At 39.8% G+C, this 26,180-nt stretch overlaps 1 protein-coding gene across 1 annotated transcript; it reads right to left on the bottom strand.

The window, feature by feature from the left end:
* Positions 1-4,419: 4,419 nt before the first annotated feature.
* EEF1AKMT4 (EEF1A lysine methyltransferase 4) lies at positions 4,420-25,974 on the bottom strand. The gene is made up of 3 exons (XM_063441109.1): positions 25,766-25,974; positions 19,640-19,923; positions 4,420-4,896 (listed from the first exon to the last, which is right to left on the bottom strand). Exons 1-3 carry the CDS (start codon positions 25,917-25,919, stop codon positions 4,609-4,611), a joined length of 726 nt encoding a protein of 241 aa, XP_063297179.1. The 5' UTR covers positions 25,920-25,974; the 3' UTR covers positions 4,420-4,608.
* Between the last annotated feature and the right edge of the window lie 206 nt (positions 25,975-26,180).

Below are 26,180 nucleotides of genomic sequence, written 5' to 3'. Positions count from 1 at the left end.
CCTACCAACCAACCCATTCTGAAAAACAGTGCTCTTACAGAAATAAAAACTCATTTATGTATTTACAAAAAATATCAACAAAAACGACTTTAAGTGTTATTCACTAAAGAGACAGGAATTCAAAGTGAATTTAAAATGTTAGCCAAAATAGTTGAACTGACCTGGAGCATTTTTTTAAGTTCAACTATTCTAGCCTAAAGTATGAAATTCACTTTGAAACACGTTGAATTCCTAGTCTGGAAAGTAGTTTACTAAAATATTTGACTGGCAGAGCTGCGTACCCATTTACTTGTTTAGTTCAAACCAAGCTGTCATTAGAACATCAGTACAAACTGTCAGAGCTTTACAGGAATGTACTGCACCAAGACAATCTACTGAACATTCCCTTCACTGCACCCACCCTTTTCCTTTAAGAATTATTATGTAATAATTCAGCTGCATTATATAAATAGCATCACTATCTTTTTTATGCAATGCCTGCTGCTGTCTGCAGAGCAATATATTTAACATAGTGCATCCTCGCTGCATTTAATAACCACAGGGAAAGAGCTACTAAAGACGGTTCTGAAAGATGAAGATGTTCTGTTGGAAATATAATTGGTAAAATGTGTGTATAAAGGGAGATATGGAAAGGACATTGAACAGAGGGAGGCAGTGTGAAGGAAGAGAGAACTAAATAAGAATGTACAAGAGTAACTTGAGTAAAGTATGAGTCTCTGATGGGGCAGTTTATTAGGATAATTGAATAATTCAAGATCCTATTCCTTGGATCTACACGTACAATCCTAGTCACGGAGAGACAATAACATACATATGTATATTATCCCACTGTGTAATATTATCACGCCATCCAATCAGAATAGAAATCATTTATTAATCTTTAATTGAAATCTTTTGCATTTTCGATAACCATTTTTTTTTTCTCCAACATACAGAGGTGCACGCTAAATAAAAAAGTGTTGTTACATTAAAATCAGATGTGTTTATTTCAAAGTTACTTGAGGTAGTTTAGGGCTCTTACGATACCTCAGATGACATTTTCTTATAAAATTATAATAAGCAATAGAACTGTATGCTCACTGTTCTGTGGATTCAAAAACATCAGCTGAGTGTTAACTGTGCATACTAAATAAGATATCTCAACAAAAGTAAGCATTACTAATCAAAGGAGGTGTATGTGTGTCTAGGGGAGGGATTAACTCCTCAGAGACAGGAATTAAAAAAAAACACAAAAACACAAGAAGCTCAGAACAATGCCCTTTCTCGTGTTTATTTTCTAAGCCAGAAATTCACCAGGAAATGTCAAATTTCAGGTCAAACAGCAGAGTTGGGAAAAGAGCTAAATTGGAGAATGTTTGCAGTTCAGCTATATTGGACTAAAATTCCCAGCAATTCACAATTTGGTCAGTATTGCTATATTGTTTGTTTACCCTATTGATATCTGAAACATCATCTTTGAAATGAAAATTATTATAATAAAAGAATCGATACACTAAACATCAAATTGTAATATTTTAAAACTGAATTGCTAGCAGTGATTATAGCTTTGTTAAAAGGGACACTATAGTCACCAGAACAACTACAGCTTATTGTATTTGTTTTGGTAAATAGAATCATTCCTTTCAGGCTTTTTGTAGCAGACACTGGTTTTTCAAAGATCCCTCCACAGATAATTACTAGAGGTGCTTCCTGGGGCAGTGCTGCCATTCAGTGTCTTCGCCCTCTCCATGCAGACACTGAACGTTCCTCATAGAGATTCATTGATTCAATTCATCTCTTTAAAGAGATGCTGATTGGCCAGGGCTGTGTTTGGCTAGTGCTGCCCTCTCCTGATCTGCCTCTTTGACAGTCTCAGCCAATCCAGTGCTTTTCTATGGGAAAACAAGCATTGTCATTGGCTCAGATCACCACTTCTGATGATGTCAACCAAGCAGGCAGAAAAGGGGCAGAGTCAGCACCAGCAGACTGGAGTAAAAGTAAGATTTTACTATATTTAGGGAGGCAAGGGAGGGGAGGGTGCAGGGAGGCTCGATGGTGATTTTAACACTATAGGGTCAGGAATACATGTTTGTGTTCCTGACCATATAGTGTTCCTTTAATATTTTATTCTAAATTTGCTGTTACAGCATCAATTTTGCTTTTCAGTTTTAAATTTGCTACAATTAGATTTTGTTTGTGACAGAACACTAAAATAATATTGCATTACAACTAGCAAATATTTAATAGGATACTATAGATACAAAAACATACATAGTCTCATTTTAATTGTCAGATAAAAATACACTGTTAATTTGATAAATCTGTTAAAATTCCTTATTGTGATAAAAAAAATAGTTGCTATATTTTCTAAGCACTAGCAGATTAAACTATATTAAATGGCACTTGTTAATTACTCCTTCCAGCCAGCATAATCATTCCTGTCAGCAGCAGCAACAATATTGTTTGGCACCTGGCTAGCAGATCATACATTTACCTTGCCTCTTCGGCAGACAGGACACAGCTGTTTAACAGCTGGGGTCAGCATGTTAAAGAATCCTCCCATTAACTTACAGATGTATAAATAATAAGAACCCATTACTCTAACGCAGCAAGTAACATTGATTTTATACTTTCAATACCCATATAGGTTTAAAATTTAGGTTCCAGGAATTCACCTGCAATAAACACAATGATGTCAACTTACTCTCAGACAACTGAAGTTAATACAATTTTGTTTAAAGGGACACTCCAGGCACCCAGACCACTTCTGCCCATTGGAGTGGTCTGGGTGCCAACTCTCACTACCCTTAACCCTACAACTGTAAATATTGCAGTTTTCATAAACTGCAATATTTACCTTGCAGGAGGGCACTTTCGGGTTTCTAGCACAGATTTTCTGTGCTACAGCGTCGCTGGTGTGACGCTATGTGAGGACCTCCAGCGTCGCTAAAATCCCCATAGGGAAGAATTGAAAGCATTTTTTTTCGAATGCTTTCCTATGGGGAGGTCTAATTCGCGTGTGGGGGAGGAGCGTGGGCGGACCCTGGACCAGCGCCGCGGGACATCGGCGCTGGACTCTGGTAAACCACTGAAGGGGTTTAAACCCCTTCAGCAACCTGGGATTGGGGGTGGAAGGGAGAGGGGACCTGCAGTGCCAGGAAAACAGTTTGAAAATGCAGGTGTGTTATCCATTAGGGGGTAATCTATCAATTTCAATTGACTGAGAGTGAACTTTTGGATTTCACCATTTTTTTCCCTGACTCGAGGAAATATTGTAGTCAATACATTAGTCCAGGTTAGTTTTACAGTAGACAACATCAGATACATATTTTTCTGCCCTTTTGAAAGCATTGTAAAAGTTGTGTTATTTTACACAGGCTCTGTAATTGCAGATGCATTTCTCAAATGAGAATAAGGTGGTACACAGTCTAAATACCTTAATTCAAATATTTCACACTGTAGGTTAGAACACACAAATGGTTATTCAATAAAGTCAGAATTTCAAAGTGAATTTAAAATTGTAGGTCAAAATAGCTAAAGTGGAAAAGAAATCAGCTATGCTTTTAGCTTTGCTACTCTAGCCTTAAAACATGAAGTTAATTTTGAATTTTCTTCGAAGTAAATAACCCTGAAAGCATTTCATGTTAAAAGGTTGCTCCAAGTATCAGAACCACTACAGCCTGCTGTCAGCCAAAGAATGCAATACTGTGCATTGGAATATGCAAAGAACAGACACTGACCAGCCTAGAAGTATTGTTCCGGGCTGGCTAATGACGATGCAGAAGGTGAACCTACACCACCTCCAGTAACAAAGGAGTTAAACTTTGGTTTTTTCTTTGAAACGCTGCACATACAGACTCTTGGCACCATGAACAATTCAAATCACTTTAACCTTACTTTGGAACTCTCCCCAATAATAGTCATGTAAGGTTGCCGGTGACATGTGTAAGGTTATTGAAAATCTATAAAAAAAAAAATTGAATCGTTACGGAAGAGAGGTATACAAGATGGGCAATTTGCCATTTTAACTATAACAATCTTAACTTCTTTGTTATTGCAAGCTTACACTTCACCGAGTGAAATAATAAAACCATAGTACAGCACCTCTCTATCAAATATACTCTTTATTTAACGCAACAAAGGAGCAACGTTCATGGTGTATTCCTCAAGGCTTATTAGTGATCTGTTGTCCTTTATAAAGAGAAGAATGTTATTAATAAGAGAGATGTTATTACTATCGTTTTATAGTTTGTCAAGGATCTGGATTTTGGTATACTTGCAATCTTAATAATAAGTATAATAGTCACATACATTTGTTTAAAATGAGTACTAGTGTATACCATAATGATGGTATAAAATATAATTCCCATAAGAACCAAAGATGCTAAAGTCAAGAATTGTTGTAACAGAAAAAAGGAGATAAAAGCAAAACAGAAAAAAATAAACTTCAGAGAGAGCAACAATGATTGTTTATGTGCCTGAATCTGACAAGTAGTCAAAAAGTATCACAAGGATATCTCAGTATATTAGTAGTAAAATCAATCTCAGTATTGATTTTGATATTGGTTAACTCTTCATCCAAGTAAAATAGTTTTCTCAATAAAATCTTCATAAGCTCTCATTCCACAGTTAAATATGAATGTTATACAGGAATTCCTCATCATCAGTCTCAGCAAGTGTTGGTAGTGTCTCTGGACCAATGTATGGCGCATGTAGACTCAACCCCCTCTCCTGGTCACGCACAGTAAGTTCCTTCCCCTTGCGCATGGTATACAGAAAATAGTGGAAGTCTCTGCCATATGTGTCACAGGACACAGACCAGTCATATTCTGGTTGTGCATAATGGCGTGTGCGGAAATGAGGGGGAGAGAAGGTGACTGAGATAAAGCATCCAGTTGGGGTAAGTACTCGACTAACCTGCAAAATATAAAAAAAAATAGAAAGGGTTATAGAAAAGTTAGAAGCAGTGTTCATGACAGCAGTTTGAATATTTAATAAAGATTCATAAACAATGAAGAAAAGTAGGAAGTGAAAAGAAAACTGATGTTCTGTTGATAGCTTGGATCGTTGCTGTGTTACAAACTTTCTAATTAAAAAATAATAATATACATATCATTTATTTTTTTTACTTTTTATATTACTGCCTCTCTATTTAGGTATTTTAAACTACTAAACTCACCGTTATTCCAGTGTTGGGACAGTCTCCTCCCTACATCTCAGATCCGCCTCCTGTAAAGTCGGCATTACTAGTGATTTGTGTCCAATCAGATGCTTTTCATATAGAAGCACTTTGACACATAACAAATGCACAGCCATCATTGCAATCTAATAGAGAAGCACTCACTTCCACTTTGAACTTCTGGCAGAAATCCCTCCTAGCTACCTATCTGGCCAAAGGGATTTATAAAATTGCTGATTTCTTTTTAAATCTGCACTTTTCTAAAACGAGCCACAGGGGGCATGGAGTTAACCCTTTGGAGTTAAACACTTTGTCAAGTTTAACCCCTTAGGGACACATGACATTTGTGACATGTCATGAATCCCTTTTATTCCAGAAGTATGGTCCTTAAGGGGTTAAATGCTTTAGGGAACTGGAGAGTCCCTGTAATCCTAAATATTTCCAAAACCTGCTACCAAGCCATTCACGTATTCATTGTGCTCCGGTTGATTATATTTCTAGTTTACTCGGAATGGTGATGTAAAGAAAAAGTAAAGATTTATGAACAAAACAAAAAACGAGGAGTGAATGGATCTAGGCTCCTACAGATGAATTGTAACATAAACAAGGTGAAAACAAAGAATGGTGGAAATGATTGTAGTAAAATAGATTGTGTCGACTGTCTATTGTAAGTATTAGAGATGATATAAAAAAAAAACTGAGCCATGCATTCATATAACTAAAATATCCTATGTGCCTGTGTGGACAGCATGTTGAACTTATAGTGGAGGATACACCACTATACAATGAAAGGAATATCTGCAGAAAAGTACCAGATTATGTGATGGTGCTTTAAAGAACATAGGTTTGCTGTTATACCCTGTCTGCAAGACTTATATGCTGCCGTGAAAAAAGAGGGAGTACTTAGGGGTAAAAAGAGGTATTTCTGTTCAGCCAATTAAAGGATTCCTCAAGGCATCTGTTTCCATGGCAACATCTTGAACAGACAACACTACCACTGTCTCCATGGAAACTCACAGGACCACACAAGCTCTCTAGTGAGCAAAGAACCCTTGAATGTCCAAGATGATATGAATCATTAATCACCATGCACACAAGGAGCTTGAGATAGTACTAAGATGAAAGTACCATAAAAAGTCTGATATTTCCATTGTCATCTAGCATTCGGCCCTGCTTGCTATAACATAAAGTATCTGTGCAGAGGGAACAATTAGAAAAGATATACAAGGCAGCAGAAAGGAGAAGGCAGGAGACAGTAAGCTTAAAGGATCACTATAGGGTCAGGAACACAAACATGTATTCCTGACCCTATAGTTCTTAACCCACCATTTAGGTGACTTGCCCCCCCCACCCCCTTAATTCCCCTATAAAAGTTCAAAACTCACCTTATTTCCAGCGCTGCGCGGGTCTGCCAGCGCTAGCTCTGCCCCCTTTGTGACAATCAAAATGGTTGATTTTTAGCCAATCCAATGCTTTCCCTATCTAAAATTGGCACGGGGCGGGGCCAAATGCCATTTTGGCCAATAAGGACCTCCTCATAGAGATGCATTTAATTAATGCATCTCTATGAGGAAAATTCAGCATCTCTGAAAAGGCAGTGTTTGCATGAAAAAAGCCTGAAAGAAACTATTATACTCACCAGCACAACTACATTAAGCTGTAGTTGTTCCGGTGACTATAGTGTCCCTTTAATTAAAGAGATAAAAACCCCACTTGTGTCAAAAGGTGGTGTTTTTGCATGTATGTGACCTAATTACCAACCTATAAAATCAGCTGCTCAGTGAACACGCGATGTATGGGCAAACTGAAAAATGGCAATTGTGCTCAAAGAAAAAATTAAAATGACACCTTGACACAGACACACAGGCTCCCCATGTAGTCCAAGGTTTGTTTTCATGCACGTTATACAAGAACGCTCCAGTTTGGAAGGTCACCACGGGCTTATATTTCAGATAGCATTTGCAAAGTATCAGATTTTGCTGAACGTGGTCCAGCTGCAAATTTGCAGAGAACTGCACACTTAAATTGTATATAACTCTCCTACCTGGCAAGATGTATAGGGATTTGCCTATCCTCTTTTCATTAAAGGTTAAAAAAATAATAGAGCAGAGGTGGATTTTATACATAAAAAATTACATTTTTTTTTATTTTGATATGTTTATTTTTTATTGAGTCAAGCAAAGGAGGCACACAGTACATATACCATAACAATATAGTACTTTTCGAGTAGGCTTTAAACATCTATAAGTAACAACTTGAAAAAGGCAATAGGATGTAATAAACATATAAGTAGTATACCCCTTTATTATTTTTTATTATTATTTATTTATTTCTCTTTCTTTTGGTCCTTTTCTCTTATTTCTTTTGTTTTTTACAAGTTAACATTTCTTTATAATTAAAGTACAAGCAAATAGTTAAATTTGTATGAAAAGCAATACTACATTAAAATTACATACATTCAGCTTTCACCCAAGGTCCTTATCGAGGGGGCAGGAGATGACAATTTTTCCGTCTAGAATAAGCTTGCATTGTTTGCCTTGAATTATTTCCAGGGAACCCAAAGCTTCAGATATTTGACGTATTGAGACTGGTCTAAATAAAAAGAGGCCTCCATTCTATGTTGGTAATCTATTTGTTGCAATATTTCTGTCCAACCCAAACCACCCTTAGATTTCCATTTTCGTGCAATCCAAATTTTAACGGCTAATATTATGTGAACAATTAGACAGTTCTGAGTATGATTTCCAGGTAACAAAATATTAAAAAGAAAGATCTGAGGAATTAGAACAAAGTAAATTCCCAGCAGAGACTTAAGAAAATTCTGTAAGGGCTTTATAGTTTTTTTTTTTTTAACTCAGGGCATCCCCACCAGATATGCAAGAATGAACCCACGTTTGTTTCGCATCTCCAACACATTTGTGATGTATTGAAGTAAACTTTGTGCAGTCTAACTGGGACTAAGTACCAGCATAAAGTTATTTTGTACTGAGTTTCTATTAGAGTCATACTGTGAACATTCTTCCTAACGATCATCAAACCCTTCAACCATTCTTCATATTGGAGTTCAACATTCATCTCCTTTTCCCATTTAATCCATGGAGAGATTTTTTCTTGTGGGGGTGTAATAGGGTGAAAAAAATTGGAAACCCTAGAGGTAATCTTATGTTTATGGTGTGTATCAAAAAAATCGATTACAGGATTATTCGTTACAATGGTATTTTGTTTTAATGACATTTTTCAATCTAAGATAACAGAAAACTTCTCTGGATGATAAATCAAAACTCGTCTGGAGCAAATCAAAAGGTAACAAGAACCCCTCTGGTGCTAGATCTTTTAGAGTTTTGATGCTCTTTTCTCTCCAACTTAACAAACTAATGTCACCTATATCTAGTTCAATTGTTTCTAATGGCATATTATGCAAGAGGGAATTTCGTAAACCCAGCTCTGTAATCTTTAAATTATAAAAGGTTGTGTAAATATCTCTAATTATCGGGTTATGAATAGAAAAAGTTCTCCTTAAGGTCTATATTGGACTAAAGTAGACAGAGAGGTTCTCGTTTTCCTAAATCTTGTTTTTCGATCTCCAGCCAAATGGGTCTGGAGGTTGACATATTGTCTCGGGCGATAGCATGCGCAAACATATTCTTTTTATACAAGGAGAATATGTTAAGAAATGATAGCCCCTCCATTTCAAAATCCTTATATAAAGTATCGGAGGGAATTCTAAATTTCTTGTCTTGCCAAATAAATTTATTAATCGGTTGGATTTCCTTAAGTACTAAATTATTAATTTTGAGAGATTTGTTTTTAAACAAATATAAAAATTTAGGGAGCAAATAGGATTTTACTACTTCCGCTCTTTCTATCCAAGATAGTTCCATCCCTTTCCAATTTGCTAAAGTATTTCTAAGATCGCAAAGTTTAAAATTATAATTTTCTTTTCGGATATGCTCTAAATCTATATATATTTAATCCCCAAATAGACTATATATTTGGAGTGCCAGTCAAATTAAAATCTTGATTTAATGTACTCAAGATCCGCAAAAGATACATTATTCCATATTATTTGAGTTTTATTAAAGTTTATTTGAAAATTTGAAAAACTGCTATAATCTTCAATCAAATGGATGACTTTGGGGGATAAAGAATTTCGGATTGGCTAGAGTTAAAAGGACATCGTCCGCATACAAGGAAAGTTTACATTCCAATGTTTCACTAGTAATACCCTTAATTTCTTTATCTTGTCTAATCTGGTTAGCTAACAGTTCCATCGTCATGACATACAAGAGAGGAGTGAGAGGACAACCCTGCCTCGTTCCGTTTCTAATTTTGAACCACTCTGACAACAGCATATATCCTGCAAACCTAGCTGTGGGGCAAGTGTACAAAACCATAACACTATTCCTGAATGCACCCACAATCCCGAAAACATTCAAGATTTCATCTAAAAAGCGCCAATTTACGCGGTCAAAAGCTTTTTCAGCATCGAGAGCCATCATGGTCGAACCCCCTCTTGTTGGTTTATATGATATATAATATTTATCACTTTTCTAGTGTTATCATTTGTGCACCTGCCTTTTATAAACCCGCATTGGTCTAAATGAATCAAATCAGGAAGAACTTCTTTCAATCTTTCAACCAAAATTTTAGAATCGATTTTAATATCCAGATTAATGAGAGGTATTGGGCGATAGTTTGAAATGGAGGTGGGATCTTTATTAACCTTAGGTATTGGAGTGATTGTTGCTTGTAACATTTCAGATGGAATGATATTACTCGTCATAAATTGGTGATATGTTCTTAATAATAATGGTGAAAGTAAATTTTCAAATTTCGGAAAAAATCCGGCGGAGTACCCGTCTGGCCCTGGTGATTTGTTAGTTTTTAGTGATTTAGTGCAATTTTTTTTATGGCCAATAACGATATAGGTTTATTTAAAAAGTCTAATTTGGAGGGCAAAATTTTAGGAAGTTTAAGATTATTAAGAAATTTTGATATTTCAATCTTCGAAAATCCATGATCTTCTAGATTATATAAAGATAATAGTCCCCAAAGGCCTGACTGATCTGCCTTGGGTTAGGAGTTGTTTTCCCTTAACTACAATTTTTTTTATTATATCAGCACTTCTCTTATTCTTTAACTTACTTGTTAACATTTTGCTAAATCGATTGGCAGCACGGTACCATTTTTGTCTTAAAATAAAAATGGCTTTATTGATTTTTAAAAGTGCCTGTCTGCTCTGCGATTTCTTTTCTCACTCTGTTGATCTCTGACAAGGTGGAGGGATCCAAGGAGGCCTTATGGCGTCTTTCTAATTTTGCTAAATTAATGCTTCTCCCTCATTTGTCCAGTTGGTCAATCCCAACAGAAGACAGTGATGTCAATGTGGTGCTGAGATTACCTTATTCTACTGATTTCCCTGTTATAATATGACCTTTAGCCAATGTAGAAAGCAAAGGAAAAGGAGAAAAGAAGTGAAAAGAAAAGAAAGAGACAAAACATTAACATAGAAATCTGACCCTGTAACAACACTTTAAAATGTATTCAAAGTATAATTAAATGTAAAAAATAAATAAATCACATTTGCATTACTAAACTTTGGTTTTTAGATAAAAAAGGGGCGCAGAGCCCTGTCCCTGTCTACATCTAAGTCAGTGATGGATATTGGCACTGCAGACAATGAACAAATTTCTCAGAATGTAAATTGGCTGGCTGAGAATAATCACAACAATAGTCTGCAAAAATGTGGCATGCTCTCAACGATTTAGAAAAATGCCCCTCAAATATGTATCTTCTCAAGACACGGACACATTTTTGTAATGTATTCTTTATTGAGTTTTCAATTTCTACAGCAGTGCAATAAGGAAAGCAAAAGAGATTATGAAGAGACATCACAAACTAGCTCCGGGGTAGAATGGAAAGGGCAAACATTTTTCTTAATAAAATCCAACTGGGGATGAACTAGCACCGTTCTGCTCAACACGAAGATGAAACAGGTCACTGAAGGGAGAGGGGAAATTAGAAATAGAAAAAGATAGTAGGGAGCAGTAGGGAGTAAAGAAAGAGGAAAGGAAAGGATGAGCGTGAGAGAAAACAAAATAGGGGGAAGTTGGAGGGTTAAGACCCATGTCTCACCCCATGAGAGCAAAAACAGAAATGCTAGCACTATTTCTTAATCCATTAACAATTGAATCCACTGTTTTGCCAATAAAAGTGTTATTATTTCCATTAAAAGATTCCCTGTGATAATATTTAAAGAGGTACTTTAAGCACCAAAAGAATGTTAGCTTAAATGGACACTATAAATACCTGTACCACTACAGCTTAATGTAGTGTCTTGAGCCTATCCCTGCAGGCTGAGTAGTGTAAATAAATACAAAGAAACAAGTCCTGCGCTCAAACTCCCTTTACTCCTGGGCGGCAGCAACGACCATAGTACACATCAGTCCAAATACACATAGTAAAAACCGAAGGAAAAAAGTTACCTGCGCTCTTTCCACATCCCTATGTATATTTAAACAAACGGAGGCTTTTAGTTACCTCCAATGGCCATGAGAGGGTATGCCCACCTGCCACGTCAAGGTGGGTCCTAACTCTAACCATTCGCCTTGCTTCCTTGAGCTTCTGGCAAAGATATCTCTAATGAGACAAAGTGGTATTTTTTATATACACCCCTTCCATTCTTATTAAAGGGACACTATAGTCACCTGAACAACTTCAGCTTAATGAGGTTGTTCAGGTGAGTGCTACAGCTACCCGGAGCCTTTTTCTTGTAAGCACTGTATTTTCTGAGAAAATGCAGTGTTTACATTGGAAGCTTGGAACACCTCTTGTTGCAGTCAATCAGACGGCCACCAGAGGGACTTCCGAGTTCAGAGGCCCTAAAAAGGCCTCTCGTCCGATGCATTCTGGGTGAATGCATCAGACGGGCTATCAGCACACAAAGCACTGTGAACGCGCTTTGTGTGCTGATAGCCTGTCAGCACTGCTGCGGGCGTGGCTTCAGCTGACAGCTTCAGCTTCAGCTGACAGCTGAAGCCCGAACCCACAGGGAGCTGACTGTCCACAATAGTGGTTGAAGGGGGGGGGGGGGGGGGGGAGACCTACTCTCCTTCCCCCCCCCCGGCCCCCACCGCTGTGCGGCGGGTGGGGGCCCTAAAATTATCAATAAGGGGGGGGACCTACTGTCCCCCCCCCGGCCCCCACCCCTGTGCGGCGGGTGGGGGCCCTAAAATTATCAATAAGGGGGGGACCTACTGTCCCCCCCCGGGACAGTAGGTCCAATAAGGGGGGGACCTACTGTCCCCCCCCGGCCCCCACCCCTGTGCGGCGGGTGGGGGCCCTAAAATTATCAATAAGGGGGACCTACTGTCCCCCCCCCCCCGGCCCCCACCCCTGTGCGGCGGGTGGGGGCCCTAAAATTAAAATTATCAATAAGGGGGGGACCTATTGTCCCCCCCGGCCCCCACCCCTGAGCGGTGGGTGGGGGCCCTAAAATTATCGATAAGGGGGGGGGCCTACTGTCCCCCCCGGCCCCCACCCCTGTGCGGCGGGTGGGGGCCCTAAAATTATCAATAAGGGGGGGACCTACTGTCCCCCCCCGGCCCCCACCCCTGTGCGGCGGGTGGGGGCCCTAAAATTATCAATAAGGGGGGGACCTACTGTCCCCCCCCGGCCCCCACCCCTGTGCGGCGGGTGGGGGCCCTAAAATTATCAATAAGGGGGGGACCTACTGTCCCCCCCGGCCCCCACCCCTGAGCGGTGGGTGGGGGCCCTAAATACAAAGGGGGGGGGGACCCTAGTTAACCCTCCCCCCCCCCACAAAAAAAAAATTATCTCCCTACCTACCCCCCTCACCCTAAAAATAATGAGGGGGGGAACATTAACTAAAAACCTGTAAAAAAATAAAAAGAGATAAAAAAAACTTACCATTCGATGTTTTCTTTCTTCTAAAATCTTCTTTCTTCAGCCCAAAAAAGGCCAAATAAAAATCCATAATAACCGACGCAATTAAAAAAAAAAAAAAAAAAAAACCGAGCGCAAAAAAAATAATCCATCTTCACCCATGGAGGGCTCCGCGCAGACTGAGCTCCGCAGGGTGGGCAAGGCTTATAAAGCCTTGCCCCGCCCTGCAATTAGGCTAAGAACACTCTGATTGGTGGGTTTAAACCAATCAGAGTGCTCTTTGTCATTTTACAAGCGTGGGAAAGTTCTTTGGAATTTTCCCACGCTTGTAAAATGACACAGAGCACTGTGATTGGATGGATTTCAAGCCATCCAATCACAGTGCTCTGTGTCATTTTACAAGCGTGGGAAAGTTCTTTGGAATTTTCCCACGCTTGTAAAATGACACAGAGCACTGTGATTGGATGGATTTCAAGCCATCCAATCACAGTGCTCTGTGTCATTTTACAAGCGTGGGAAAGTTCTTTGGAATTTTCCCACGCTTGTAAAATGACACAGAGCACTGTGATTGGATGGCTTGAAACCCATCCAATCACAGTGCTCTGTGTCATTTTACAAGCGTGGGGAAATTCCAAAGAACTTTCCCACGCTTGTAAAATGACAAAGAGCACTGTGATTGGATGGCTTGAAATCCATCCAATCACAGTGCTCTGTGTCATTTTACAAGCGTGGGAAAATTCCAAAGAACTTTCCCACGCTTGTAAAATGACACAGAGCACTGTGATTGGATGGCTTGAAATCCATCCAATCACAGTGCTCTGTGTCATTTTACAAGCGTGGGAAAATTCCAAAAAACTTTCCCACGCTTGTAAAATGACAAAGAGCACTCTGATTGGCTCAAACCCACCAATCAGAGTGTTCTTAGCCTAATTGCAGGGCGGGGCAAGGCTTTATAAGCCTTCCCCACCCTGCGGAGCTCAGTCTGCGCGGAGCCCTCCATGGGTGAAGATGGATTATTTTTTTTTGCGCTCGTTTTTTTTTTTTTTTTTTTTAATTGCGTCGGTTATTATGGATTTTTATTTGCCCTTTTTTGGGGCTGAAGAAAGAAGATTTTAGAAGAAAGAAAACATCGAATGGTAAGTTGATTTTATCTCATTTTTTCTTTTTTACAGGTTTTTAGTTAATGGTCCCCCCTCATTATTTTTAGGGTGAGGGGGGTAGGTAGGGAGATATTTTTTTTTGGGGGGGGGGGAGGGTTAACTAGGGTCCCCCCCCCCTTTGTATTTAGGGCCCCCACCCACCGCTCAGGGGTGGGGGCCGGGGGGGACAGTAGGTCCCCCCCTTATTGATCATTTTAGGGCCCCCACCCACCGCTCAGGGGTGGGGGCCGGGGGGGGACAATAGGTCCCCCCCTTATTGATAATTTTAGGGCCCCCACCCGCCGCACAGGGGTGGGGGCCGGGGGGGGACAGTAGGTCCCCCCCTTATTGATAATTTTAGGGCCCCCACCCGCCGCACAGGGGTGGGGGCCGGGGGGGACAGTACGTCCCCCCCTTATTGATAATTGTAGGGCCCCCACCCGCCGCTCAGGGGTGGGGGCCGGGGGGGGGACAGTAGGTCCCCCCCCTCATTGATAATTTTAGGGCCCCCACCCGCCGCACAGGGGTGGGGGCCGGGGGGGACAGTAGGTCCCCCCCTTATTGATAATTGTAGGGCCCCCACCCGCCGCTCAGGGGTGGGGGCCGGGGGGGGGACAGTAGGTCCCCCCCCTCATTGATAATTTTAGGGCCCCCACCCACCGCTCAGGGGTGGGGGCCGGGGGGGGGACAGTAGGTCCCCCCCCTCATTGATAATTTTAGGGCCCCCACCCGCCGCACAGGGGTGGGGGCCGGGGGGGGACAGTAGGTCCCCCCCCTTATTGATAATTTTAGGGCCCCCACCCGCCGCTCAGGGGTGGGGGCCGGGGGGGGCAGTAGGTCCCCCCCCTCATTGATCATTTTAGGGCCCCCACCCGCCGCTCAGGGGTGGGGGCCGGGGGGGGGACAGTAGGTCCCCCCCCTCATTGATAATTTTAGGGTCCCCACCCGCCGCTCAGGGGTGGGGGCCGGGGGGGGGACAGTAGGTCCCCCCCTCATTGATAATTTTAGGGCCCCCACCCGCCGCACAGGGGTGGGGGCCGGGGGGGGACAGTAGGTCCCCCCCCTTATTGATAATTTTAGGGCCCCCACCCGCCGCTCAGGGGTGGGGGCCGGGGGGGGCAGTAGGTCCCCCCCCTCATTGATCATTTTAGGGCCCCCACCCGCCGCACAGGGGTGGGGGCCGGGGGGGGACAGTAGGTCCCCCCCCTTATTGATAATTTTAGGGCCCCCACCCGCCGCTCAGGGGTGGGGGCCGGGGGGGGACAGTAGGTCCCCCCCCCTTATTGATAATTTTAGGGCCCCCACCCGCCGCTCAGGGGTGGGGGCCGGGGGGGGACAGTAGGTCCCCCCCCTTATTGATAATTTTAGAAAGCGAGCTGAGCTGTCAGTCAGACAGCTCAGCTCGCGAACGCGCATTCCGCGCACATGCGCGGTAAAGCGCTCAGGTTCTTCATAGGGCGGCATTCAATGCCGCTCTATGAAGAACGCGATTGGTCCAGCGCGAAGCCGTCCCATTGGGCCCCGCGATTTCGTCATTTTGACGAAAAAGGGGGCGCGGCCTAGCGGGGAGCTCGGCGCTGGAACGGAGGTAAGTTTTTAATATAAAAACACCGATTTTTTTTTTTTAATTAATGAAAGTTCATATAAAAGCAAGAAGGAAGGCTGGGGGACCTGTCTTTCTTGCTTTTATATGGTGACTATAGAGTCCCTTTAACCCTTAATAGGGAGCACATGGGATGGGCAGCAGCATTGTAACCTAGCTGTGTGATACAAAAGTGAATACAAATACAAAGAGGTCTGCCTTGGCGTGGCAGGTGGGCATGCCCTCTCATGGCCATTGGAAGTAACTAAAAACCTAATTTGTTTAAAAAATACATAGGGATGTGGAAAGAGCGCAGGTAACTTGTTTCCTTTGGTTTTTACTATGAGTAGTGTAAATGTTGCACATTCTGAGAAATTCAAGTGTTTACACTGCTGCCTAAAGCCATCCTTAGTAGCGGTCACTCGGATGGCCACTGGAGGGACTTCCTGGGTTCAGACTTGCATCTCCACACTCTGCATGGAGATGATGAATGCTCCCCATGGAGAAGCATTGACTCAAGGCATCTCAATGGGCAGATGATCTACCCCTTACTCTATGGTGAAGCATTGGATTGGCTGAGATCATCGGGATTAATGTTCTCAGCTGAGACAGCAGAGCAGCCATATTGAGACTAGTGAACCAAGGAGTAAAGGTAAGCAAAATGTGTTTTTTATTTCATTTGAGGGAGGGGTGGTCGTCTAACTAGTTACTAGAATACTATAGAGTTAGGAATAAATGTTTATATTCCCAATGTTAAAGTGTTCCTTTAATAAAGTAGTTTTGGTGTATATCTCATGCCTCGGCAGTGTCAAAGTTCAACCATCTGCTATTTAACGGTTAAAAAACATTTGTTTCTGTTTATTCCACACTTCCCCTTGTTGTAACTCACACAGCCTACGTGAAACATGTATTTCATTTTCCAATGTGGTCGTTTTTGATTTTATTTTCTTAATTTAAAGCAATTCCTTCATTGAAATATGTTAAAGGGATATCGATGATAAATGAATGATTATAGCCTTACAACTTGTTCTCTTCTTTCCCCGCTGTTTCTTTTGTAGACCTACTTTCCCAATCTTTATGATGGGATTTTACAAAGTCTAACAGGGATATTCACCAAAGTAAGAATTTAAAGTGGATAGAAAATTTAAGGCCAAAATAGACAACTATGCGTCCAATTCAGTTACTCTGATCTTACATTTAAAGTTCACTTTAAGATGTCAGTTTAGTAAATAACCTGGATACTCTAATAAAAGGCACTTGCTTCTTGAATACCATAATATGCCTGATTATTTCATGATCTGGAGACAATGTGATAAGTATGGTCACTATGATCAGTAGCCACAAGTTTGCCCTGGGTTCATGAGGAGAAACACACAGCTGTATTGTCTATATATTTCCCCTTTAAAACGAGACAGTGGGATGGAGCCTTGTCAAATGCATTCTCATACTTCCTATACTTGGAATGTTCTTTTTTTTTTTTTTTTTTTTTTTTATATAAATTCTTTATTTGTGATTTTGGTCGTAGGTTGGTTACAGAATCAGAAAGGGAGGGAGGGAGGGTACAAAGTAGGGTAAATACCGGTACAGTTCCAATGGTATCATCTCATAACATACATCTGTACATCAGGATTTTAGGTAAGGTTAAGACAGGCATCGAGGCATGCCAGGGGCACTTTCGAGGACAGCTTCATAATGTTAGCATTGCTGGTTAGCACAGTTCCCTTAGTCTGGCAATTCGTTCCCTAAACTCCCAGGCCCGGTTTGACTAGTGTGCACTGAGGCTGGCTGCGCCGCCTTCTCCTGTGTTTTATTAGTGGAATGTTCTTTTAATAAAGCGAAAATGGCTTCCCCGTAAGGATTTTAAGGTTCACTTTCACGAGAAAATAATACTTACAAATGTTTAAAGTCAATTAACAAAATAAAACATGTTGATCCTTAATGAAGTAACAAACATTTTAGAAAAGTCAGAACATTAGTTGAAGAAAAAAAATAAAAATAAAAATGAAACCACGGAGAGCACAAGGACACAACATGTCAAATGATTTCATTTTACAGGGCGTTTATTACTGTAAGTTTCTACAATACATATCTTTGTCCTTGGGGAAAAAATTGCTAAGATAAAAATGCACCATGTTGACTGGCAAAATAGACTCAAAACGCCACCATGTGTTCACTATAGAGTGGTGCAACAATGTAATGCAAATGAAAAGCTCTTAGAGGAGAAAACATGAAGACTTATGCAAGTGCTGGGATTTTGTTGTATTCAGTGAAAGAGTTAACGTTAAGTAAAGTTTAAAATAAATTAAAAACAAGATAAATAATCACATGGACCAAAGGTTTCAAAGCAAAAAAAAAAAAAAAGACAAAATTCTAACAAAAGTATGAATATAGGCTCATGGTCAATGTAAACTGTACAAGTGTGACTTGGTGGTCTTCTGGTTTGTAAAGACCCATTCAGATAATATGTCTGCTGGAACCTGCTATTAGAAAATGGATGGAATGGGAACGTCAATTTATTCCACCATTAGTGCCTTCCTCCGGCATGTTAGCTTCAGCAGTAATTTTTTTGGTCTTGCTCATAGGTTAAAGTTTAAACGACGGGCTTATAGAAGATCCAGATGGACCATAGGATCCTGCTAAGATCTTCTACCACATGTACAGGGAGATGCCACAGACATCTACTTATATAAAAAGATACATTTTGCCATCAGCTATCATTCACAACTGATGGTGGGGTGATTGCAGGTAACTCTACAAAGCTGGAATTTATTTAATTTCCTGCTTTTGACATTTTCCAGAGATGGATGCAACATAAACATACCATGTACATATATCTGGAATTTAAATCCCAATGCAACATATATATATTTCTGAACAACTACACATGCTGCAACTTCCATCACACAGTCTGATCGAGTAATATGTTAGGTGTAAGCGAAAATTAGGGCCCTTTTAACCTAAAAGATTGTTTATGATTCTGTCACACTCTTGCTGGAGGACTAGCGTGATAACGAATAAAATGTGAGGTTTGGCATGGGGACTCCTCCTCTAAACTGCATACTAGCATGGAATGGCCAGTCCCATGATTGGGAATGCCAGAAAGGACAATTATACAAACACTGCTCCATTCACAGCACAAAATATTAAAGCTGTTTGTACTTATTACAATCTTACTTGAATGGGAATATAAAAATATACGTACAACTACAACCCACTAATAATAAGCTTGGTGGCTGCACATTTTTTAGTAGTTTAATAGTAGACTTTTTTTTATTATTATTAGATATGTGGCATAACATATCACAGGCATTTATTAATTTCAAAAATGATCCATACAGTAAGGTATCAGTGAGGGTACATTTAGCTATTGCTAGTCTCAGTAATGAGGCTCTGTGCATGCAGTAAGATGTTACATATGAGTTACATTTGAGTGATGATACTCTATAGGTGCACACAATACATGTGCAACAGGTGGGTTATACAATCTATGTATCTAAAGTAACTAACCAATTTTGTTAAAGGGACAGTCTGGATAGGATTTGATGCATTTTTTTTTAATAATGTGTTCTATAGAAAGTGCATACAATACACACAATAATAAGTTAAAAACAATAATAAAAAAATAGTTACATTTGAATTTTCTGCAGTCATTGGCTGAGCAGAATCTCATTTGAGTTCTCACCAAATCCGGAAGTGAATGAAGCTCACTCATGCATTATAAAATAAAAACACTTTTTTTTAATTTAAAAATAAAAAAAGACACCCACCGTAAGTAGCTGTATCTCATAAACTGCAACGAACCCAGGTGTATAGTCAAATGACAATTGAAATATGTATCCTTGATACTCCACTCACCTCACTCAACACTTTATCTATGACAGCGACTGTCTCTGGGGTAACTCTCCAAGGATCCCTCTCTCCCACCATCATGGCATCCAGCGTCCCCTTCTCAATGATAAAATCAAAACTTGCATCAGGAAACTCCAGCTGTCGTGCATCCATCACCAGCCATGTCATGTCAGGTATGCCAGCATGCTTCTCCTCCATCTCCTTGATGCAAACAGGAGAGTAATCAATACTAACGATTGGGTCCACTCCATCTCTGTGCAGATCCACACTTAGAGAGCTAGTGCCACAACCTGCAATCACAGACACAGCAATGAATGACATCCATCACCTCCACATTCAGAAAGTCTTATAGATTTGCCAGTGTGAAATAAGGCTTTATGCAATGTTTTGTTCCATATAAATCTACATTGTTTGTGGATAATTCTACAGTAATTACTTGGAGAGGTTGCTGACTTCTCTGATCGTACCAGTCTGTGCCAAAAGAAGCAGCTTATTTAATGTGTGTACATCGCAAGACTCGTCCATGTCTTACCAAACAATTCCAACTCAAATACTTTCGGCGCACCTTTAGTTAGACTGTCAGTAACTGCTATTACATACATAACAAGAATAGCAGTATCTGTTTTTCTTTTTGGAAATCAGAAAAAAGTACTTGGAAACCAGGGAGCTCATAACACTGTGATGTGAAGTACAAATGCACAAATCCCTTTAAAGGTCAAAGGAAAAAAATTAAAGTGGGGTAAAGAAACAAATCCCCTCTGGGACTGAGGACACCAATCAAGGAACTCCAAATCCTTACAAAGTGATGCAAAGAAAAAACAAAAAAATGATGCCAGGAAAAGCAAGCGGCTCCAAATCCAATAGGAATGGTTTATTCCGCAAAGTACATAAACAAACAGGGGAAAACACAAGCCAAAAAAAAAAATCTTACATGTTTTAGACCACCCAGTCCTTAGACATTGGAGTAATTCACAGATACAAACTGCACGGGTTTGTTTTCTTGGCACTGGAGAGCACCTTTAACTAATAAAGTTTTCTGCCTTTCTGACTCTTAAGATGGTCAAAAAAACAGAATGTATGCAAATAAATGGAGAAGACCTTGTAATATAGTCATTTTCACTTTTTTGTGTAAAAATGCACCGCAGACACTAATAAGCTAAAAAGTTATATATACTTTTTTAAATTTCACAACTTTGTAGTTCCATTGTGTTTTTTTATTTATTTTTTCCCACCAAGTTACAGGTTATCATTTGCCTGGAGTGGAAAACAGGTAGCCCTATGTTGACACCATTTGTAGAACAATTTCTTTTTTGCTTTGCAAGACTGCCTTATTACTATACGTGTAGGACTACATCAGCAATTAAGTCACCTGTGCTTCCAGTTCGATTGCCTTAGCCTAAAATGTAAAATTCACTTTGAATTTTCACTGTAGTGAATAACTCTGATAGTGTTGTATAGTATTAAAGGAACAGTTCAGGTACCATAACAACTTCATTTTGATAAAGCTGTTATGGTTTCTGGAGTATTATTTTAAAGGACCACTATAGGCACCCAGACCACTTCAGCTTAATGAAGTGGTCTGGGTGCCAGGTCCACCTAGGATTAACCCTTTCTGCTGAGAAACTGCTATGTTTACAAATGGGTTAATCCAGCCTCTAGCGGGGAAAGGAGGAGGAGAGTCCCAGCGCCGAGGGAGCCCGGCGCAGGAAAAAAAAAAAAAAACAAGTATGTTTTCCTGGCACTATAGTGGTCCTTTAAAAGTTGTCTCCCATTATAGTTAGGAGTTGTTTCTGTTCTCTCTGTTCAATACACTTCTCACATGGGAATGGAAAACTCATTCAGTTTGGATGGATAATCTCAAATTCATTTTGTTATTAAATCTGCGAGTGAGTTCGGCAGCATATGCATACTTGATTTACCCTATTTCAGTGCAGTCTTACACTTATTGGCATTTACAGGACAGATTAAGAAAAGAAAACCCAACTATAATCAGCTCTTCAGCTCTACTTAAAAAGGTGTTGGTGAAAAGAAAATCTGTGCAATTAAAACAATTAGAACAACTATCCCCGATATCTACTAGCCAGCCCATATTAATTACCAACAAAAAGCGTTCCATACTTAAAGCACATTGATGCTTTGCTCAATTATCCAACGGCATTATATCTTTAGCAACAGCCAGAGGACCAGGTTCCAATTCCACAGTGGCCTTACATTTAAGAGAAACTTTTTGTGATTTGCTTGGATCAAAGGTCAGAAACTTTATAGCTATCCTTACTGAGATCTGACATCAAAGAGAAAACTTTTTCCAAATGGAGCAATGGAACAGTGGAACAATGTTGCCTTCTTTTTAAAATTTTAGATTAGTTTTAGCTGCTCATCTATCTTAAATGCACAATCGAAGCACAAAAAACACTTTGCTTAATAAAGTGGTTTTGGTGCACGGATCATGACCCTGTAGTCTCACAAGGTTATTAAATAAAGTGAGAATTCACAATGAATTCAAAGTGAATTTCTAATTTAAGGTCACAATAGCTAAACTGGAAATCATCTCTAAGTCAGCTATGCTTTCAGTTTAGCTTCTGTGGCCTTACATTTGTTATTCTCTTTGAATTCTCACGTTAGTATATGACCATTTATATGTTAAATTACTTTATTTCTGAAGTCCTAGCCACACCTTCCCCAGCTGAAGTGGTCTGGGTGCCAGGTCCACCTAGGATTAACCCTTTCTGCTGTAAACATAGCAGTTTCTCTTATAAATGGGTTAATCCAGCCTCTAGTGGCTGTCTCAAAGTTGGACTACTGAAAAAAAAAAAGTTTCATTTTGAGATCTTACTTGCATAGCTCGCATTTTCAAGTTGGGACCTGCTGGAGGAGAAGGTGCAGGCGAGTCCTTATTACCCTATTTAGAGTTATGAAGGGTTCACAGATATATGTTAACAGCTGCAAAAACCTTGTCTCTTGCCTGCTAGCAGCTCATTGTGCAAGATAAATCTCACAAGACTGGATAATTCATCAAAGCCTGCAAACATGTCCAAAGGAAGAAGGAACCATTATACCATACGGTTGCTGTATTTTCCCCCCATCCAATTTGTAAAATATCTGCAAATTATTTATTGTTTTTACAACTATTTTTTCCCTACTATATAACATATTTTTACAGCTTTTAAATGTATGTGGTGTACATTCACTAAACTGTTATGAGTGTTTATGATATATTATGCTCCTTGTGTCTGCAAAATCTCTCTATAGGAGGCAATTATTGGTCATTGTCCAGCACCAACAAGGAACTAAGGTCTCTACAAAAATGTGGTGGATCAGCTCTGCTACAAAAAGCAAGATTTGCAGCAAAGCAGAGTTGCACATTTTACACACGTGTGAGAGGATTTATTTTTCTGAAAACTAGTAAAATATATTTAATCGTTACTTTAACCCCTTAAGGACACATGACATGTGTAACATGTCATGATTCCCTTTTATTCCAAAAGTTTGGTCCTTAAGGGGTTAAAGGATGTTGCCCTAAACTGTGTTTTGTTTTGACTTTTTCTCCATTATGTTCCTACTAATTACTAATTCACGTAGATATCATCTCTCTAAAATATTCTGTTTGAAACCACTCATCACATAAAATCACAGGCATGGTTTACACACAGTAACAGCTTGCCTGGGCTCTTTTGATGTCTTTTCTAACATTTGCATGGTAGACTCAGGGTTTAAAGTAAACTGTAGAAACCCATAGGTAGGCACTTCCTTGTAACAACGGTACAGACAGCCTCATTGGCATGGCAATCTGCGTGCCCCACTGTTCTCAACAAAAATTAAGAGGAATATTTTAAAAAGGAATGTCTTATAAAGTTCATTTTTTTTAATGGAGTAGAACAATAGTGCTGGGGGGGAAACCCAAACAGAGTTCTTCAATTGCTCCAGATTAAGCAGATTTTCACCTTTAAAAACTCCCTCTACCTCAACTGAGATCATCATACTTGATCATCTCCGTCCACTCCATCCTCTCTCATAGAAAATCAAAATACAACATGAAAAACAAGACAGATTGTAAAACAGTTTTTTTAATGTTGAGGCATTCATCTTGGATTTTGTGCAGTAAATAATTAGTTTGTTTACCTTCCAGTATTTCAGGAAAGAAGAATTGTTCTAGATCAAGTAACACACACAAAAAAAGTAATCAAGGCAAGTTGTAGTTTATTAATTTAAAAAACACTTTATTAGATGCAAAAAGGTCCAACAAAAATACAGGCAGTTATTATTTAATGTAAGTCAGAGTGCTTTTCCAATGATAGTACACAGCTGTCATAATATAACCGACCCACTTGCAGAATTACTGCTTATTATGGATGTGACCATTGAGGGTAATATTTAGATTTGCTTGCAAGGGAAGGAATAATATTGAACATCCAGATGACTACTGTCATTTTTGTGTCCGTACAGATTAATTTACCTCAAAAACTATACTCGGAAATGTGTCAAAAGACTAGCACTAAATTAAGAATAAATGTAGTCCAGGCACTCAGGACAATTTATGCAGCAGTTTTATTAGAAAAACACACAACGTTTCGGTCTCAAGATAGATCTTTTTCAAGCTAAATTGCGTGCGGACTCCTCTTTTTGTTTGTTCATTGACCCAGATAAGAGTGTGGATTCCTCTTTATGTTTGTTCATTAACACTAAATGAAGAACATACCAACCATACACAAGCATTGGACATGGGTGAAAAACCTGTTCCCATCACTGAAGTAACACGTGGAGACCATCAGGGACCATCACTATCACCTATACTGCATAGGGTCTGTATTAAAAGCTCTGAAAACCCACTGAAGGGTAATAAGCCACACGCCATCCAATACGCTAAAGACAGCTTACATTGAAACAACTAACGAGTCACAGAAAAATGCAGCTACCATCACATCCACAAATGGAGGACAGCAAACCTAAAAACTGACCTTATGGTCAAGAAAACACAACAACCCATTCAAATCAACACACTAAACGCAGAAGAACCAGAGCCAACATCAGGTAAATCCTCTAACACCCAACAACTACCAAACAGAAACAACCTATGAGTAACATTTTACTTCAAACTCTCACTTCAAAGAAAACTGTCAATGTTTCATTATTATTGAAAATAAATTAACATTTTAACCAGGTTTTGCCAATTCTCAGATTTGTCACTAACAGTGGGGCTCTCTGGCACTTGATGAAAAAAATGTCGATACAATCCATACTAATTCCCCATAACTAACCTGGACAGCAGTGATACGCAAAACAGACGAGAGAGGGATACAAGGGGAAAGCCCTGGTTTCTAACTCACCACTCCCAAACGTTGTGACAAGGAAACAAAATAAAAAATAAATAAAAAACATGAGCAGGTGCTAATATAGTATAAACACTACAAACTGAGCATTAGTGGGTTTTGTGCTTAGACTGCCTCTTTACAAATTGTCTCCTAATCAAATGGATCTCCACTGGGAAAAGCAATGCTGCTACAGTACACAATCGTTATGGGACGTTTGCTGAGAAATACATTGTCATTGCAGTACATAGTAAAATCTATCATAGGTGTCGTTATTAAGTCCCTATGTGAATTAATACCCAGTATTAATGTACAATGTAGTGTAATAAGTCAATGTCACCGAATACCCAGTACTAGTGTACAATGTAGTGTAATAAGTCAATATGTGAACCAATATCCAGTACTAGTGTACTATGTAGTGTAATAAGTCAATGTTTATTAATACCCAGTAATAGTGTACAATGTAGTGTAATAAGTAAATTAATATCCAGTAAGAGTGTGCAATGTACTGTAATCAATATGTGAACCAATACCCAGGACTAGTGTACAATGTAGTGTAATAAGTCATTTAATTTTCATTAATACCCAGTACTAGTGTACCATTGTAGGGTAATAGGTCAATATGTGAACTAATACCCAGTACTAGTGCACAATGTAGTGTAACAGATAAATATGTGAATACCCAGTACTAATGTGCAATGTGAATAGGTCAATATGTGAATTAATACCCAGTACTAATGTACAATGTAGTGTAATAAATCAATGTTTATTAATACCCAGTACTAAAGTACATTGTAGTGTAATAGGTCAATATGTGTATTTATACCCAGTACTAGTCCACGTGTCCCCGGTTTAATGTGCCGTCTGACAAGGTCACGGAAATCCCGGTAACTCCCAAACCAGTCATATTTCTCCGTCTGATCGTGCTCCTCCTTGTAACGAGAGTCCCAATAGTTTTGCTCCCGGTACATCGTGAACATGTGCTACTTCCAGTCAGTGCAACAGCCTTAACCGGCCGGCCGGAAACACGAGCTCAGCAACATTCGCCCCTTGTCACAAAGTTCCCTGTGTGTGCTCACTGCCTGCTACCAATACACAGTGTGTGCTCACTGCCTGCTACCAATACACAGTGTGTGCTCACTGCCTGCTACCAATATACAGAGTGTGTGCTCACTGCCTGCTACCAATACACAGTGTGTGTGCTCACTGCCTGCTACCAATACACAGTGTGTGTGCTCACT

This window comes from Pelobates fuscus, chromosome 2, assembly GCF_036172605.1.
Source record: "Pelobates fuscus isolate aPelFus1 chromosome 2, aPelFus1.pri, whole genome shotgun sequence".
Lineage (NCBI taxonomy): Eukaryota > Metazoa > Chordata > Amphibia > Anura > Pelobatidae > Pelobates > Pelobates fuscus.
The sequence above is the reverse complement of the archived record's forward strand: the minus strand, read 5'-3'. Positions and strand labels throughout refer to the sequence as shown.

Coding starts and splice junctions, on each gene's coding strand:
- EEF1AKMT4 (XM_063441109.1), bottom strand. CDS start 25,919: ATGTTCACGATGTACCGGGAGCAAAACTATTGGGACTCTCGTTACAAG. Junction 19,924..25,765: donor GACACGTGGACTAGTACTGG/GTATAAATACAC, acceptor CTGTGATTGCAG/GTTGTGGCACTAGCTCTCTA. Junction 4,897..19,639: donor TAGATAAAGTGTTGAGTGAG/GTGAGTGGAGTA, acceptor TATATTTTGCAG/GTTAGTCGAGTACTTACCCC.